At 56.7% G+C, this 16,203-nt stretch overlaps 1 protein-coding gene across 2 annotated transcripts in view; it reads left to right on the top strand.

Moving 5' to 3' along the window:
• Positions 1 to 13,391, top strand: part of GPSM1 (G protein signaling modulator 1) — a 58,369-nt gene extending 44,978 nt beyond the window's left edge. For both annotated transcript variants that reach the window (XM_074160982.1, XM_074160983.1), the window contains exons 12-14: positions 8,282 to 8,441; positions 10,505 to 10,713; positions 11,130 to 13,391. In XM_074160982.1, the coding sequence (XP_074017083.1) occupies positions 8,282 to 8,441; positions 10,505 to 10,713; positions 11,130 to 11,318 (558 nt within the window). In that variant the 3' untranslated portion in view covers positions 11,319 to 13,391. The remainder of the gene's footprint in view (positions 1 to 8,281; positions 8,442 to 10,504; positions 10,714 to 11,129) is intronic.
• Positions 13,392 to 16,203: the final 2,812 nt, after the last annotated feature.

Raw genomic sequence — 16,203 nt, 5'->3', positions numbered from 1 at the left:
TCTGCATTTCACCCTCGGTACCAGCTCCAGATGCCCCATTTCACAGCTCTCCCAAGTCAACTCAGCTCTTCAGATGAGGGGCAGGTTCTCAGTTCTGGTTCGTTCCCCTCTTCCCCCTCTCCACCGAAGTATCCCCGTGGCTCAGCCCCCAGCAGTGCCACAGCAGGGACGTTCAGCTGTCACAAGCTGTGGCAGTGTCTGTGTCCCCGCACCCAGCGTGGCAGCAGGCAGGTCGGCTGTGCCCTGCCCCGTGCCCTTCCTTGCCCCTTCTTTCCCTCCTTGGTTGCTGTATCATTTTTAAAAATTAAATCACCAACTAAATTGAAGTTTAGTACATGAGCTCCCCAGGCAGCAGCTTAGTTTGAGGCCGATTCCCAATGGTCTCTTGCCTTCCATAGCCCGTGGCACCAGAACAAAATAGATTCAGAGTAATTGCCTTTTGCCTGCTCTGTCCTGATACTGGGATTTTGCAAGGTCCTGGGTGATGGAGAGTTGGCTTTTCCTGGCACACGACAGATGGGGCTGCCCCACAGGACAGATCCTGGCCAGCATCGCTGCTGCGCTGGGGTTGTCCATCTTTCATGTCTGCAGCATCCCCACCGCGGCAGTTCTGCCCGTGTCTCATCAGCACAGGGCGTTTATCACCTGTAGCTCCAGAGCTTGTGTTTGCACAGCCTGACCCCCTCCCTGCCAGCCTCGTGGGCACCCATGGGTTCACGGTCACGGCTGCCCCAGCCCTGCTGCTGCTCTCCTGGAGGTGCTTTGTGCATCCCTGATGCCTTGCCCTTGGGTCCGGGATCATTGCGAAGCCCAGTGAGGCTTCACAGCCCCTCCTGAGGGTAGGAAGGGTCTGGGGGCTGAGACCCGCCGTGTCCTGTGCACAGGTAGGGAGCCAGGAGTCCTGATCTCAGGCCCCACACAGTTCCCGTGTTTCTAATTACCGTGTGACTCCTGGAAACAAATTTACTGCTACGGAAATGCATGGGCAGTCCCCAAAAGCTGCATTTGTTCAGGATAAAGAAATTTCCTACTTTTGCAATGAAAAACGAGAATGAAGTATAAGACAGTGTGGACAGGGAGCCGAGAGTGCCAAAGGGGCACTGTCCCTGTTTTGCCATTGCCCTGCCAGGTGGCCTTTGGCAAGCTGCTTCTCTTTCCAGTGACCCATTTCACTGTGAGAAATTCACATGTCACAAACAGGAGGTAAGAACATTGCTGCATAGCATTTCCATCTTTCCATGCTTAAAACCTCATTGCAATTAGAAATTTCTCTCTGTTCAACAGTGGTATGTTTAAATTAAGAGATGCTTATGGCTGAGCATCTTTGGCTCTTGCAATAGGACAAAAAAAAATATCACTTATCTAATAATATGAAGAGCAGGGGGGCTATCAGGAGCTAAAAATGGTCCTTCAATATTGTGGTGCTTTAAATCGGAGTGATCATATTGTGTGTGTGTGTGTGCACGGTGCATTCACTGTCGTGGTGCGTGTGCCTGTAGAGCTGAGTGTGTTTGCAGATGTAGTTTAGGAAAATTGATCCCAATCTATTTTTAAGGTAAAGTGTGTGTGGTGGGTAGGAGGTGAGGAGGTGGAAGGAAAGCTAAATATTCACATAGCTCCGCTCTGTGTTTGAGAGCATCATCTAATAACGCTGGGATCGTGGCAGAGAGGTGAGGGAGAGAGGAGCTTCGCTGGAGTCCACCCCCCGGAGCGAGGGCACAGGGGTGACTCCGGGAGGAGCGTGGCGAGCGGGGCTGTCGCTTTAAGCTGCCTCTCGGCACCCAGCGGGTCACTGGTGCTGGCGACGTTCTTCGCATGGCTGCGCGCTCCGCATAAATCTCTGCTCCGGCAGCCGGAGCGGAGCTGGGGAGAGCTCTCCCTGGCTGCTAACGAGCATCGAAGTGGCAGCCCCGCATCGCCCGGCTCTGCCCTGCGAGCTGAGGTCCGTCTTGCCATGGACATGTAAAAGCTGGAGCCTGGGGAAGAGCTGGCTGCTGAGGTCAGTAAGTAAAACTCGGTTTTTGTTTGTGTTTCCCTTCTGTTCTCTGAAATGAGAGGCTAGATGGGGAGTAAGAAGAGGAGGTAGATACAGAGAAACAGAAGAGAGATTTGCTCGGGCCAGGATTTGGATATTGCCTGTGTATGCTTGGTGGTTTTTTTTAAGTTTTTAGGTAGCCTCGGTTTGAACTTATTGTTATTAATATTTTTGCAACTTTATGGGAAACAGACGCAAGCAGTGCACAGGCTGCTCGGGTGCCTGCCGGTGTCTTACAGCAGAGCGTGGTGAGCGCGGTTGGTGGTTCTCCGAGCCTGGCTGTACTCACTGGGGGAGGACGGGGTGTCTGCCGGCCAGCCCGGCCGGTTGGGAGGGAGCGTGGCAGCAGTGCTGAAGGATTGGCATTGAAAGGGAAGTGCTGTCCTAAGCAAAGACTGGACAAGTTCAACAGCTTTTCTGACTCGGAAGATGACGGTCTCATCAAGGAGTGGAGAATCCAGCCAGCACCGAGCCGTTGGTGGCTGGGGACTGGGAGAGCCCCGCTCCCGAGCCCAGGGATGATGCTCCAGACATTTCATCTCTCGGTGAAGCAGGCTGAGGCTTTTGGTCAGGGGTTTCCTTCCACTTCTCTCCTCCAACCTCACCTTCTGGGAGGCTCCTTTCAAACCTCGCCTTCAGTGCCTTTCACCAGGTGAAGAGATGAGGCGAGGAAGTCAGTTCAGAGCCTGATGCACCCGCGAGGTGAGGGGCTTTGGGGTGGTGGTGCTGGCCTCCACGGCGGTTTCCTCCGGGGCGAGGTGTTGGGGTGATGCAGGGATAAAGCAAAGCTGCGCGCAGGGGACTGGCAGGCAGAGGGGCAGCCCAGGATAAAGCGCTCCCAGCACTGGCAGTCACCAGCAACACCCCAGCCCTGCTCCTGCCTGGTGATTTTGGGGTCAACTGCCTTGAAAAGAAAGTAGGTAAGCAGTTGCGATGTATCTGGTTTATAGAGGGAGAGACAGATAAGGCATGGCACGCGGGCGTAGATGCGTTGGGATGAATATCTGCTAGGGCCTGGGCAGATAACTGCCTGCTAGAACAAGGGGCACAATTTTTCCAAGAACTGTTTGCAGTCAAGAGCTTTGCCCTGGGGACAGATCGCTGGGTCTTGTCCCAGCTCTGCCACTGCATCACTGCAGGACATGGTCAAGTCACTTTGCCTCCAGGTTGTGGTCTTACTGAAATAAGGCGAGGAGGAGGAATTGGTGGTGGACACGTTTAAATGCCAAGACAGTCCTCTCTGAGGGGCTGCTGTGGGAGTAGCGGTGACAACTACTGTGTTGTCCCTGACCTGGCCCACACACCAGGGCCAGACCTTCTTCGAGCAGCAGCTCCTGAGCTGCATCCGCTGTGCCAGACCCACCAGGGTCCATCGGCCACTGGGCAGCAGGTTCTGCCCACAGGTAGGGCAATGCCAGTCCCCTCGGAGGGCTGGGTGAAGCCGGAGTGAGCAGTCTTCGAGCGTGACGTGTCCGTGCTGCATTGAGGCAGGTCTGCAGGACGCTGAGCCTGGAGGAGAGGAGGGAGACCAAAGGCAGAGCAGCGCCCCGTGGGAACACCGACTGAGAAAAGAGAAGCTGATCTGACACAGGAACAAGGTTTGGCCCTTTGGGTAGCTCATGAGGGTGTCTGCAGTTTGGTCTGCTGGGCGGCGCTCCCTTTGAAGGGGACATTTCACCCATGCGTGGGTGCTTTCAGCACATGGCAGCAGCAGGAATCGCTGGGGGACGTGCTGTGGCTCTGCCAGCACAGAGATACCTGCTGTGGTCCTTGGGGGCCTCTGGAGCCCTGTCCCAGAGCAACCCAGGAGCGTGTTGTCGTGCAGCCGCGATGGGGCAGGCTTTCGGTGGGGCTCAGCAGCGGATGCAGGGTGAGCTGCATCCTGCCTTGGCTGCCACTGCCCCTCGGGGAGCCTCCGGTTCTGCCCGACCTGACTTTAAACCTGGGGGGGCAGCAGGAAGCCGTGCGAGAAGCCGCCGTCGACAGACCCTTTGGGTTGAGGGTATTTCTAACAGCTGGTGTGTGGTGGGAGAGCACAGCCAGGGTCGGTGGTGGGTATGGGCTACAAAATGGGACTGGGGACAGGGTGCTGCCTGGGAGCTGGAGCAGCGTCGTGGAGCAGAAAGCCCAAGCCACAGAGTCGGTGGCATTGCCCTGCTCCGACCAAATCACTTCTGGCCTGGGATGTGTGTGTGGGGCTGGGCATGAGGACCCCCCCTTATCTGCCTGCCAAGGAGTGCCGTGTCCTGCTCCACAGGGCCCTCACCATGTGAAACTAGCACAGAAATAATTAAAATGTCCTCTGCTGATCCCGGGATGGGGCTCAGGAATGTGTCAGAGAAGGGCTCTTCTCTGCAGAGGTGGGCAGCGGTGTCCAAGGGTGGAAACCCTGCGGGGTGTTTGTGGGCTGTGGCTTCGGGGGTTAAGAGCTGGAAAGTGGGTTAGTTCTTGCAATTAGGCCTTCTGCCTTTGTTTAATGGCTTTCCTGCATCCGAGTGAAAATGGCCGAGGGGGTTTAGGCGCAGGAGTCTGTTCTGATTGTGTTTTGCTTTGCTGGGGATCCCTTCAGCCTTGGCCTCGCCTGCACATCCGGAGCAGCCAGTCTGAGGGATTTCCCCAGGGGATGCTGGTCTGGTCCCTGCGTGGGGCACAGAGCTGGGCAGCCCAGGACCTCTCAGACAGAGATTTTGGAAGGTTTTTGTTTAGCATGAGTGAGAGTTTATCAGAGAGGAAATAGGGTGCGTTTGTGCTCTGCAGGGCAGGGACCTGAGGCAGGGGCTTGGGGCAGCCCCGGCACTGGGCTCCCCCCCGTCCCAGCCAAGCTGAGGGGCTCCCCGGGGCAACATCTCACTGCAGGGAGAGGGAGAGCGGCAGCAGACACCCCGTCACCCCCCGCAGCTGCTCCTTGCTGCCTTTCCAACACCTCAGCTGTGTTTTACGCATCCCCGATCCAACCTGGCAGGTTAAACAGCCTGCTCATCCACCAGCAAATAAACGTATGCAGAAGCCTGGATGCCTTCCAGCGAGGGAGACCTCCTTCAGGTGAGCGAGTCCTGCTCCTGGGCTGTCCTCAGCCAGGTTTCTCAGCTCTCGGATGAGCCGGCGGTGTCTGGGATGAAACACCGCTCAGAAAACGGGAACAAGGCTCTGACCCCCCCCACGTATGGGACCTCCACCTGCCTGAGATAGTGGCTGTCCATGTCCTGCCCGAGGTCAGGGAGTAGGAGCAGAGGCTCCACACTTGTCCGTGTCCCTGCGTGGGGAGAGGCGTGTGTGTCTCTGTGCCCATGTGGAGGGTGAGCGTGTTTGCAGCCAGAGCTGCCCCGGGGGTGATCTCTGCAGTGCCAGCAGCCCCCGGGCTGTGGGTACCAGCAAAAGCCCCAGGTCCCTCTGACCAGTGCAAATGGTGTTGGTTTGCCTGTGGTAGAGGCTGCCTGACTGGGGCAAAATAACTGTTGGCAGAATTTGGGCAGAGGATGAGGCCGGGCAGAGACATCACCCGTGGGGTGAGAGTTGGTCTCGGGGCTGGAAACCAAAGCTGCTGCCCAGGAACCATTTAGGGCTCTGGGTCTTGGGCCCATGGTGACTGGTTGTTGTGCGTCCGTCCTATCGTGGGACTGTTGCTCAGCGCCGTTAGGGGATGCCCTGGCTCTCGGGAGCCTCCTGACCGTCCTGGATGTGCCAAGCCCTGGGCAAGCATAGCTCAGCAGCAGATGGTGGGCCCCAGGGTGTGATTGTGCATCCATCTGCCCTCATAGCTCCTTCCTCGGGGCCGGGAGCAGACTGTGAGTGGAGGGAGCCAAGCGCTCTGTGCCTTGTCATATTTGGGCATTTTAATTAGAGATGTGCAGGCCTGGGGCACGGTTTGGCTGGGGCAGCGCTGGAGGGAGCCTGGCATCAGCGGGCCCTGTGGCACCCCACGTCCCGGGCTGGCGCAGCACGTGAAAGCCCTAACGCTGGCCCACGGGCACCGGCCGCTTGCCCCTCTGGGTGCCACCATACCAGGAGGTATCCAGGCATGCAGCCAGCCCTGTCCCACACTTGGCGTGCACCGGCTGCTTTTCCTAATGATTCGGAGCATCCTTTCCTCTCCCGGGCATGTTTTGAGCAGAGATCATGACAAGGGAAATCAGAGGGTCCCTGGCAGGATGCGCCCCGGGAGAATCTGGTCTCTGCTGGGGGGAAGCCCCGAGCTGGGGGCTCTGACCATCGCGCTGCCCGGCTGTTCCCTTGCAAGGCAAAACTTCTCCTGTGGACCTGCGACTGCTCCGATTCACTCCATGTGGCTGCGGGGAAGCGAGAGGGAGGTTTGGAGTGAATGAGCCGGCTTCCTCCTAGAGCCTGAAATTTGGGTCACGCAAGCCAACAAAGCAGAGCTGTGAGAGATGTAGTTCATCCTCGGTTCAAGGCCAAGCAAGCTTTGATTTCCAAGGTGCAACTGTTGATGGTTCAGAGGGTCTGTCTGAGCCGCTATTTCATTAGCAGTTCGGCACGTGGGAAGAGGTGAGAGGGGTTTTTCCTCTCCCTGATCAGCTCCCACATTGCTAATGTTCCTCTCTGGCCCGATGCTAATTTTGACGCTGCCCTAAATAGAAGCTGAGTGCATCTCATCTGCTTCGCTTAGCATACGGGAAAATCGTTTCCCTTCATTTACTGAATCCAACTTGCGGCTTTAACCCTGTCAGCACAAGGCTCTCCCCAGCCCAGACCTCCCTTGAAGGGCTTCGGGTGCCTCTGCCCCGGGGAAGACTCTCTGCTGGGAACGGAGGAGAGAACATGCTGGGAACATGGTAGGAGAGGGAGGGCTCCCCGTCGGCCCAGGATGGCCACCAGCAGAGCTGGGAGAGGGGCTCTGCTTCATGTACAGCCGAGGAGAGATCCCTTTCTCAGCTGAAAGGCCTGGTGCTCCGGGCTCTCCCTGTGCTCTCTCTGCTGGGACGTGCTGCTCCCCACGAGGTCCCAGTGCCCCTTCCCAGACTGGCCTTCCCCAGCCCTGTGCTGGAAAAGACCTCAGCACAGGCAGACCCCGTTGTAGGAGTTTTTGGTTGGTTTCTGTTGTGGTATTTTTTCCAGCATCTGGTGGGACCGGCTCAGCACGTTGGCTTCCTGAGCCTGGCAGATGCCCCTCTTATCGCTGTCTAATTTTACATCCCGTTCTGAGAGGCTCCTCGGAAAGATCAGCTGTTCCTGCTGCGCCGCGTTCGCTCTCCCAGCACGGGACACGCAGCCCCGCTCTGCGCTGGAGCCGGACACAGCCCGGCGCCTTTGAAAGGCTGCCTCGGACGCAAACCCTTCTGCAGCGCGACATAAATATATCACTGTCTAGTGCAAGGTGCTTATTTGGGGCTCTCATGCAAGAACCGTTTCCCTGGAAAACTGTAATTTTGTGGCATTTGCAGCTCGGTGACTGTTAGAACCCGTGGTGCGCTGAGGACACAGGAGCACCGGAAGGAAGCATTGGGAGAGCGGGGGGCAGTGGCCCACAAAGGTTAAATTTAGGTGGTTAGGAAGGACGGCTGGGCGCCGGCATCCCTGAGCTGGAGCTGAGCCTCGGCTGGGCACACGACAACGCTCCAGCCAGGGCATCCGCACGGTTCCCCCTCGTCCCTCGCACTCCTGGCCACGGTCGCTCTCTGAACCCACCCCTTTGCCAGCCCAAAGCTCCTCTCCCCGGCGGAGCTGTGCCAGGGTGGATGCTGTCCCCTTTCCTCCCTCTTTCCCTTTCAGCCTCCGGTTTGTTCTGAGCACTCGAGACGCTCTGCAGCAACGGAGGCTGCTCTGCGTGAGGCTCGTCTGCTCGCTGGTAGGAGCCTGGCTCTGGTTTGGGACTGCAGAAGTGCCCAGACCCTCGGGGGACAGCAAGTGACCTGCTGGGGGACGCGCAGCTCTCCACGGATGCCCTGTCTCGCAGAGCAGCTCTTCACTCTGCTCCCACTCAGGGGTCCTTGTGGGAAGAGGGGACCTTCATGTGGCCTCCTCTGGAGGATGGTGTTAAGATTGTCCACACCGAAGGGTGGCAAGAGAAAAAGGGAGAGGTTATTTCAGAGCCAGGAGGACGGAGGGATCAAGTAGCGGTGACCCCCAGCAGGCTGTGGGGCTTGACAAGCTGTGGGCACTGCCAGGAGCTGGCCGCTGAACAGAGCAGGAGAGGGCACACGTTGCTGAGGCCATGCCAGGCGGAGCGATTGGACACGGGGAGTCGTTTGGGGCGTTCTGACTCTCTTCTCTATTTTACTGTCTTTCCAGAAAATCAACCGGACCCCTTCGGATGAGGAATGTTTCTTTGACCTGCTGAGCAAGTTCCAGAGCAACCGGATGGATGATCAGCGCTGCCCCTTGGAAGAATGCCCGTCGGAGGCTGCAGAGGCAGCTGCCACACCGGTCCCTGCCCTGGAAGAACGGATCTGTAAGCACCGATGCGTTTATAAGTCACTGTTACTCTGGGAGTGACGCGGCTGCCGTGGTTGTGGCCAGCGGTCGGGCTTTTACTGGGAATCTTGTGATGTTTTCCCCGAGCCTCAGTTCTCTGAACTTAGCAGTTCTTTGGCAATCTCTGTCGTTATTTAAGGAAGGAAGGAACATTCTTATGTTAATGGTTGCTGAGGGAAAGGCTGGAGAATGTGAACCAAGGCTTAGAGAGTAAATTAGCAAGAGAAATGCAAAATATACTTGGATTTTTTCAGTATGGATCCTTTAGAAGGTCTCAGTTTCTGAACGGTGAGGTTGGCACGAGGAGCTCTGCCTCTGCCAGCATCTCCTGGAGGAAGATGGTGATGGTCATTACTGAGGGGCCCTTGTGAGAGCCTGGAGAGCGGGGGCACGCGGAGGGCTGGGGTGGGCTTTCACAGGCGAGGTAAAGTGCTGCCAGTTTTTCTCATAGCGTTGCCATGGAGGAAAAACTTCTGGATTTCGTATGGTTCTTGGATGCTGTGGTGATAGGTGCTGTGGAAGAGCAGAGAAGCCGGGAGGATGGATAAACAATGGGAAGGTCCAGCAGGCAGACAGCTCGCTCACCCGGGGGAAGAACAGAGATAAATCGAGGAAGCTGTCTGACAAATAGATGGGACAGGAAAGGCAGGGCAGGTCTGTGTTTGCACTTCGGGTTCGTGTCTTTTTTTATTAGACGGTGTTGAGGTCCTTTGTTTAAACCAAGCTGGAGAGAAGCACTAAAACGTGCAGGTCACACTTGCACGCTTAAGCACCATCACAAAGGGCTCCAAATACTTCAATAGAACTGATGGATTTGTTTATCGGTTTCCCTATGAACACGAAGTACAAACGGGAAAGGAGGAGATCCCCGACGTCCCTCCGAGTGTGGCAAGAGCCACAGCACAAGGCTGCTCGGGAAGTAGGTGCCAGGAGCAGGGGCTGAGCGGCAGCGAGAGCAGGGCAGCGCGGGGAAGGTCAGGCTGCGGCAGGAAGGCAGGTTGGCTGTGAGCTGAGCAGGTTTTTATCCGCTAAAAATAGGGTGGAAATGAGCATCACTTTGTCGAGATACACATTTCTGATACAGAAGTGCATTTGGCTGTAACAGCTGTGTAATTTAAGAGACTGAGTTTAAAATACGAAGCTTTATAAAGAATGTACAAGTAGGCACACGTTCTGTTCAGCTCTCATTTGGTCTTTGAGCCTTTCAGATGTGTTATTTTCAAGGTTTCATTGTGAGCTGAAGGGGAAGAAACTCATCTTCGCGTCAGTGCTGAGATTTTTGTGGAGTTGCAGAAACGCATGAGCTGGGGCTCTAAAAAGAGCACGTCGTGTCGGGAAGCTCAGGGCACCCTCTGCTCAAGTGTTTTGTGCTCACTGGGACAATCGGGCCAGGTTTCTTACCGCTTTCTTTTGCTTGTCCCTGTCCCAAGTGCAGTCTGTTTGGGAGCGTTTCGCTGCCCAGCAGCTGCCAGGAACCGACAGGCTGTTTCCACTGAGTGCTGCCCGAGGGGCGTTTCCAGGGCCGGGGGTTGACCCGCTCGTTTTGTCGAGCTCCCAGCGTTGCTTGTGTGCTGTTTCTGAAATCCTCCCTTTGTCCCATTGTTGCTCTGTCCCGTGCCAGCCAACACGGTGCCGCCCGGAGCAGACATGCCAAGGCTGGGGACGCCGCCTGTGCATGGCTGAGCTCCAGGAGCGAGTGGTTGTGACGATGGGACGGTAGGTTTTGCTGCCCGTAACACTTGTTGGTTTGATGGTAGGTTTTTGCTCACTTGTGTTGCCAGCGCTGGCGTTGTTCCTGCTCCCCCGTGCAGGGTGGCAGGAGATGACAACAGTCACACAAGAAGCCAGCGTCCTACCTGATTCAGCCCCGGGAGGGTGCACAGCCAGCCCCCGTGGCGGGGGGACTCTGTAAGGCTCGGCCGCAGCCCGGTTGAACAGCAGTGTGGTGATGAGGATTTGGGTTTTCTGCAGACAGTGGAGCTGCAGCTCAGGCACGAGCAGAGCTGTGACCCCGGCGTGTGCTCCTCTCCCCTCCCACAGCACAGTCCTCCCTAATGGCATCTCCGCAGACGGAGGAGTTCTTCGATCTCATCGCCAGCTCCCAGAGCAGACGCCTGGATGACCAACGGGCCAACGTGGGCAACCTGCCAGGCCTCCGGATAACACACAACAACCTGGGGCACCTGCGTGTGGAGGGGGACGCCCAGGAACCCGGGGACGAGTTCTTCAACATGCTCATGAAGTGTCAGGTACCGGAGCGGGGCTGGGTGAGCTGCCAAGAGTCGGGGGATCGCACTAGTTTCTCCCACACAGACAAACACCATCCCCTGATCCCACCTGCCCTGCTGGGAGAGGCTGTGGCCAGCAGCCACCCACCCTCAGCCCTGGGCACCAGGCAAGTACTTGCCTTTGCCTCCACATCCTTCTTTTTACCCCGTACCAGGGATTGCACTTTGTCACCGCTTTAGGAGCGAGCGGGTGGCTGGAGAACCCCCCTCCCACGGGGTGCCCACCCCCTGGGCTGGGTCACTGCTCTGCCCTGATGCTGGAGCCTGCAGTGGGGTGCAGCCCTGCTGGTCCCGCTGCCCTGCACCCCCGGACGGGGAGAGCGGACACCTCCTGGGCGCTGCTCCCAGCCCTCACGCCTGTTCTCCTCCCTGTGCAGTCCTCCAGGATAGATGACCAGCGCTGTGCGCCACCAGACTCCATTCCCCGCGGCCCCACGATGCCGGATGAAGACTTCTTCAGCCTCATCCAGCGCGTCCAGGCCAAACGCATGGACGAGCAGCGGGTAGACTTGGCCTCAGCCCAGGAGGATGCAGCAGAGGAGCAGCAGAAGCCTGGGTCCAGCTAAGAACTGGGGTTTGCTTTGGGGGGGTTGTTTTGGTTTCATTTTGTTTTTTAAGAAGAAAAAAAAGCTTTAGGTGGTTTCAAACCCGAGCGCTCCTGCGCTACCACAGACTTCTCCCAGGAGCCTTCCCAGGACACGGGGAGCTGCATCTCTGCTGTGTCGCACCCGGCTGCTCTGCAGAGGCGGCGTTACAGGAAGGCCTACCAGATGGGGGACGGTTTTTAAACAAGGGGTTTTTTTAGGACACGTGGCCGCTGTAACACTGGGCACAGCACGAGGGAAGACAACTTTGGTAGCCCCTTTGCTTATCACCTAAAACTCCAGGAACAGTCCAGGAACAGGAAAAATCCTGTCAGCCAAAGGAGAAGCTCAGAGTGGGTAATTAACTCCAGCCTTGATGTCTTTTATTTTCACAACACTTTTAATTTAATGGGGGAAGGGAAGAGCACCTTCTCCATTTTGAAGTTCTCCTGTCTTGTCCGCATCACGAGGTGACACAAATTCCTCCGGATCCTTCCCTGGAACGTCTTGCTCAGCTTTGTTCTTTCTACAGGAGGAAATGAGCCCAAGTCAGAGTCTCCACCGCTCCTTTTAAACCTCCCCCCTGCCCCAGCTGCAGTCACGGTTCCACACACCCTTGAATTTATTTTGGTTTGCTGAGGACTCTGCAGTGAGACCCATGACCCACCCTCTGCGTCCCCCACCGCGGTCCTGGGCAGAGCTGTACCGGGACCCCCTGAGCAGGAGCAAGGCCTTGCTCGCCCTGAGCTTTAGCAGAATTTGGTCACCTCTGGAGAGCAGCCTCCGCCTGGGACAGAGTCTGAAAGGCAACCGCCAGCTGCACAGCCCGTGCTGCAGCCCTGGGACAGGGGCCTGCGCCGGGGAGGGGAGGGAGGAAATCTCTGCCCATCTGTTCAGCGCGAGGCAAACGTGGGCAACCCATGGCTTCTGGTGCTGCTGAGCCACAGTCTCAGGCAGGACTGTCCCGTGTGCGGGTGAGTGTGCCCAAGGCAGAAGCCCGCATTCGGCAACGACCTGCTTCGTTTTCTGTCCACAACTCGTCAGGAGAGCAAGCAGGACCACGTCTTCCTCCCGTTTGTGTCCAACAGCCCTCACCTCCCCTTGTTTCTCCCCAAATCAGTGCTGAGCTTCTCCCTGTCCCTGCGGGCCCTGGCAGAGCTGCTCTCAGCACAGCACTCCAGTTTTGCCCAGGCCGTTTCCAATAAATGCAGCCTCACCAGAGCTGCAGACTGGGATGCTGGCTGGGAAGTCAGTTCCAACCCCCACACAAGCACAAGGGTCTACATGTACTTCCATTCCTTACCCTTTTGGAACGGCTGGAAAAGCAAGCCCGGGGAGGAGGGAGCAGGCGTCTAATGTCGGGAGGTGGAGTATTTTTAATTTGCTTGACCAGACAGGCTATCTTGGACTTCAGAAACTCCAGTAACGAGTTCTGCCAAAGCAGATACGTTCCTGTAGAAAACAAATCAGCACTTTCTATTTGACATGTATTTTGATGGAAACATTTCCAACCAGCAGTTAAGATTTTTAGACCAGTGATGCTGCTCATCGGGCATTTACCCTGCCTGACTGACCCCGTGGAGGGGCAGCTGCATTTCACCCGCTACCAGGGAGCACTCACCGGCTCTGCGGCCACATGGAGGGCTCGGCCCCTCCCTGGGGCTGCCCAGGGCCCTGGAGAAGGGATTGGAGAACTTGCCCAGCCACCTACAGACCGACCCACCTTGCATTGGTAAAGAGGAGGAAGACATTGAAGATGAAGATGACTTGACCAGCTGCAGGCTGGGGCCTGTACAGCTTTCAGCCAGGTGGTGAACTGGAATCTGACCGTTAAGCTTTCAGAGGTGTTAATTATTTGCCATATACTTGAATGTATGAGCTTATTTATTTTTTACATGTGCATTTGCTAATGTCATTTTAATGGGGAATTTCCAACCCACAGGTACTTTTTTTTCTAAAAAATAATCTGCCAAATGAATTAATATATTAGAAATGAATACAGCTCAAGGGAAAGGGGGGGGTTGTGCTTAATAAATATTTGTGTCTAAGCTTCAGTGACAGAAATTCATTTCCATTATTTCTTGGCCAGCTTTGCCGAGAGCAGACCTAATGCTGGCCCTTTGGAATGGGATTGGGGGGTGGGTGGTGCAATTTTGTGGCAGATACCACCACAGGTAAGTGTTAAGAAAAGGGTGTAGGTATCCCTTTATGTTAAGAGCACACAGGTCTCTTAGGCAGGAGCACCATCCCCAGCTCCGCGGGTCTCAAATGCACAGCATCGATGTGACTGTGTGGCTGTGGAGAGAGACACAAAGCCCTGAGCATTCCCTGTCTGGAGCATCAGCCCAAGGCCCGACGTTACCAGGGTGCCAGGGCAGACACAGCCCTGCAGTGGCTGAAAAAAAGACCGGCTTGAGCCCTCCTCTAGGAACGCAGCCCAGCCTTTCCTTTCAGGCTCAGCCCTGTCTCGGTGCCTTCACGGCGCCTGGCCCAAACGCTGTGTCTTGTCTCCCGGGCGGCAGCCACCAGAGGAGAAGGGCAGCGAGCGCTGCGCAAAGCCCTGGCATCAGCCCCAAGTGAAGACACACAAAGCAGCAGGCAGCAGCACTAGCTCATTCCAACGCTGCGGGTGTGAGCAGGCCGTTAGACTGTGCTAGAAAGTGGGTCTGAGAGCGGCAGATTTTGGATCCTGAGCCCTGTGAGGATAAAGCCAAGTCACAGCTGGTCTTCCCACGCCTGGCTAACTTGTGCCGGCCACTGCCAGTCAAAGAGCAAAGACTAATGAAGAGCCATCAGGTCCTTCTCATGCTTCTTGGTGCCTGGCTGGGTGCTAGAAGTCTCTGTGTGTGACCTGGGGACAGAACCATGCCCCCAGGTAAACAAAGGATAGAGGCTTGGATTCCTGGGAACAGGTGAAATCCCTGTGAGTGAGTGACAAGGTCTCACCTGTGGTCTCTCTCTCTGGCCTTAGCAGCTGGGGAAGGGAGCACACACTCTCCAGTAAACGTTCTCTCCCTCAGAGCACCTGCCAAACAGGAAAAAGAGCCCCTGTGAGCAGGAGGGAGTCCCCAGAGCAGCTCACAGCCTGCAATGGCTGCTGCTCCCCTGTACCCTGCAGCAGCAGACAGCAGTGTGCCCGTGTCCAGCGCCAGCCCTCCCCTCTCCCACTCCACCAAGGCCCCCAGGCCCCTAGAGCTTGATCCCCTGTAGGGACGCGCTCTCCGATGCTGACACCCGCCGGAGAGATGCGGGATTGCCAGGGCCTGTTCGCCTTTGAACTCTAGAGAGCTGCTGCTGCAGCTGTGAACTGCGAGTTCTGTCCCCAGTGCAGGGCTGGAGGTGACAACTCAAAAAAAAAAACCCAAACACCCCCCCACCCCCCCCCAAAAAAAAAAAACCAAACCAAAAAACCACCTGCAAGACACTGCTCTCTCCTCCTTGGCTGTACACATGCCCTGAGAGGCACCTGGGAGCCAGGGCTGATGTCAGGCCCATGGGGATTTTTGTATTGCTCATCTGCCCAGTCACATCAGGGCTGAGTCTCCGCGCTTACCTCATCCCTCCCCAGAGCCCTGCGCTGTTACTGCTCCAGCCATCATTGATCTTCATCCGGCTGGAGAGGCTCTCGGCCGGGCCCAGAGCACCCAGGCACTGAAAATGTCAGCGTGGAGCTTTCGGGAACTCTCCATAGCAATCTCCTGGGACCCCGCTAGGCCAGGACACAGCTGTGGGCTAACTTAACTCCTGCATGGCTTTGCAGTAAGGCAGGGACATCCGTGCACTGAACAGCCCAGCTCAGGGACACAGTGGGGACAGATGCATGCAGGGTTGTGAGGGGAGGGCTCACTCGGCCTCACTGTGCCCGTCGGACCTGGAGGCCCAGAACCCACTGACATTAGACCCTGTACAAGCAGCACAAATACATGGTGATTCATTTCACAGCCCCCCGGTGTCCCTCCTCACTGCTGCTACAAGAGAAAAAAAAAACCCATACCTGCCCAACGGCCACTTCAGTGGGCTGGCAAATCCCCCAGGGAGGCTCTCAAGTGGCTCCTCGGTACAGCTGAGCCCTCCACGGCACATCCAGGCGTGGCGGGGTTTAGACCTGCTGTATCTGTGCAGGGAGCAGGAGGCACAGCCCCGCGCAGCAAACACAATGCCTTCGTGCATACAGGCAGCAAAAAACAGCAGGGGGTTATGTCATGTCAGGTGTCCCCAGCAAACAAGCCGCCGCACCCCAGCACCCCTCTTGGGCCTGCCCAAAGGCCTGTCCTCAGCAAGTCCCGTCACCACTCACGTCCCAGCCCTGCAGGACCCCTCCCCGATCTCGCCCACCTGCACCCAACGCCGCTGCACCGGCCACACCACCAGTAACCCTGCAGCGAACAGACATGGCCCAGCAGAGTACCCCCCCCCCCCCCCCCCCCCCGGCCGGATTAACACCGGAATTTGGCTGTGCTACAAAAGGGGGATTTGCTCAAAGAGGCAGAAAACAAGAGGTGAAGTATTTGCCATTTTGCAGAAAAGCTCAGGGGCCAGGATTGAGGAACAGGATCCCTCCCTTAACAGCCACAGTGAAATGTGTCAAGGAATGTGCAAACAGCTTTATGTTTGCCATCCAGCCTGTGAATGCTGCTTTGGCGTCCCCCTACACTTCCCCTTGAAATCGCCACCGCTCCTCTGTGCCACAAAGACTCACCCTGGGTGGCTGCACCAGTACTTCACGGCTCCTTTTTTCCCATCTTAGTTCAGGAGAAAGGCTGCTTCTCTTCTCCCTGTTCCCTTTTCTTTGGCTAAAGCACAGTCTGCCAGGCTCCTCCCAGACAAAGCGCGCTCACCTCTGACTTTCAAAAACAAACACACTTTC

Source organism: Numenius arquata, chromosome 19, assembly GCF_964106895.1.
Source record: "Numenius arquata chromosome 19, bNumArq3.hap1.1, whole genome shotgun sequence".
Classification (NCBI taxonomy): Eukaryota; Metazoa; Chordata; class Aves; order Charadriiformes; family Scolopacidae; genus Numenius; species Numenius arquata.
Note: the sequence above shows the minus strand (reverse complement) of the source record. Positions and strands in the feature narration are given on the sequence as shown.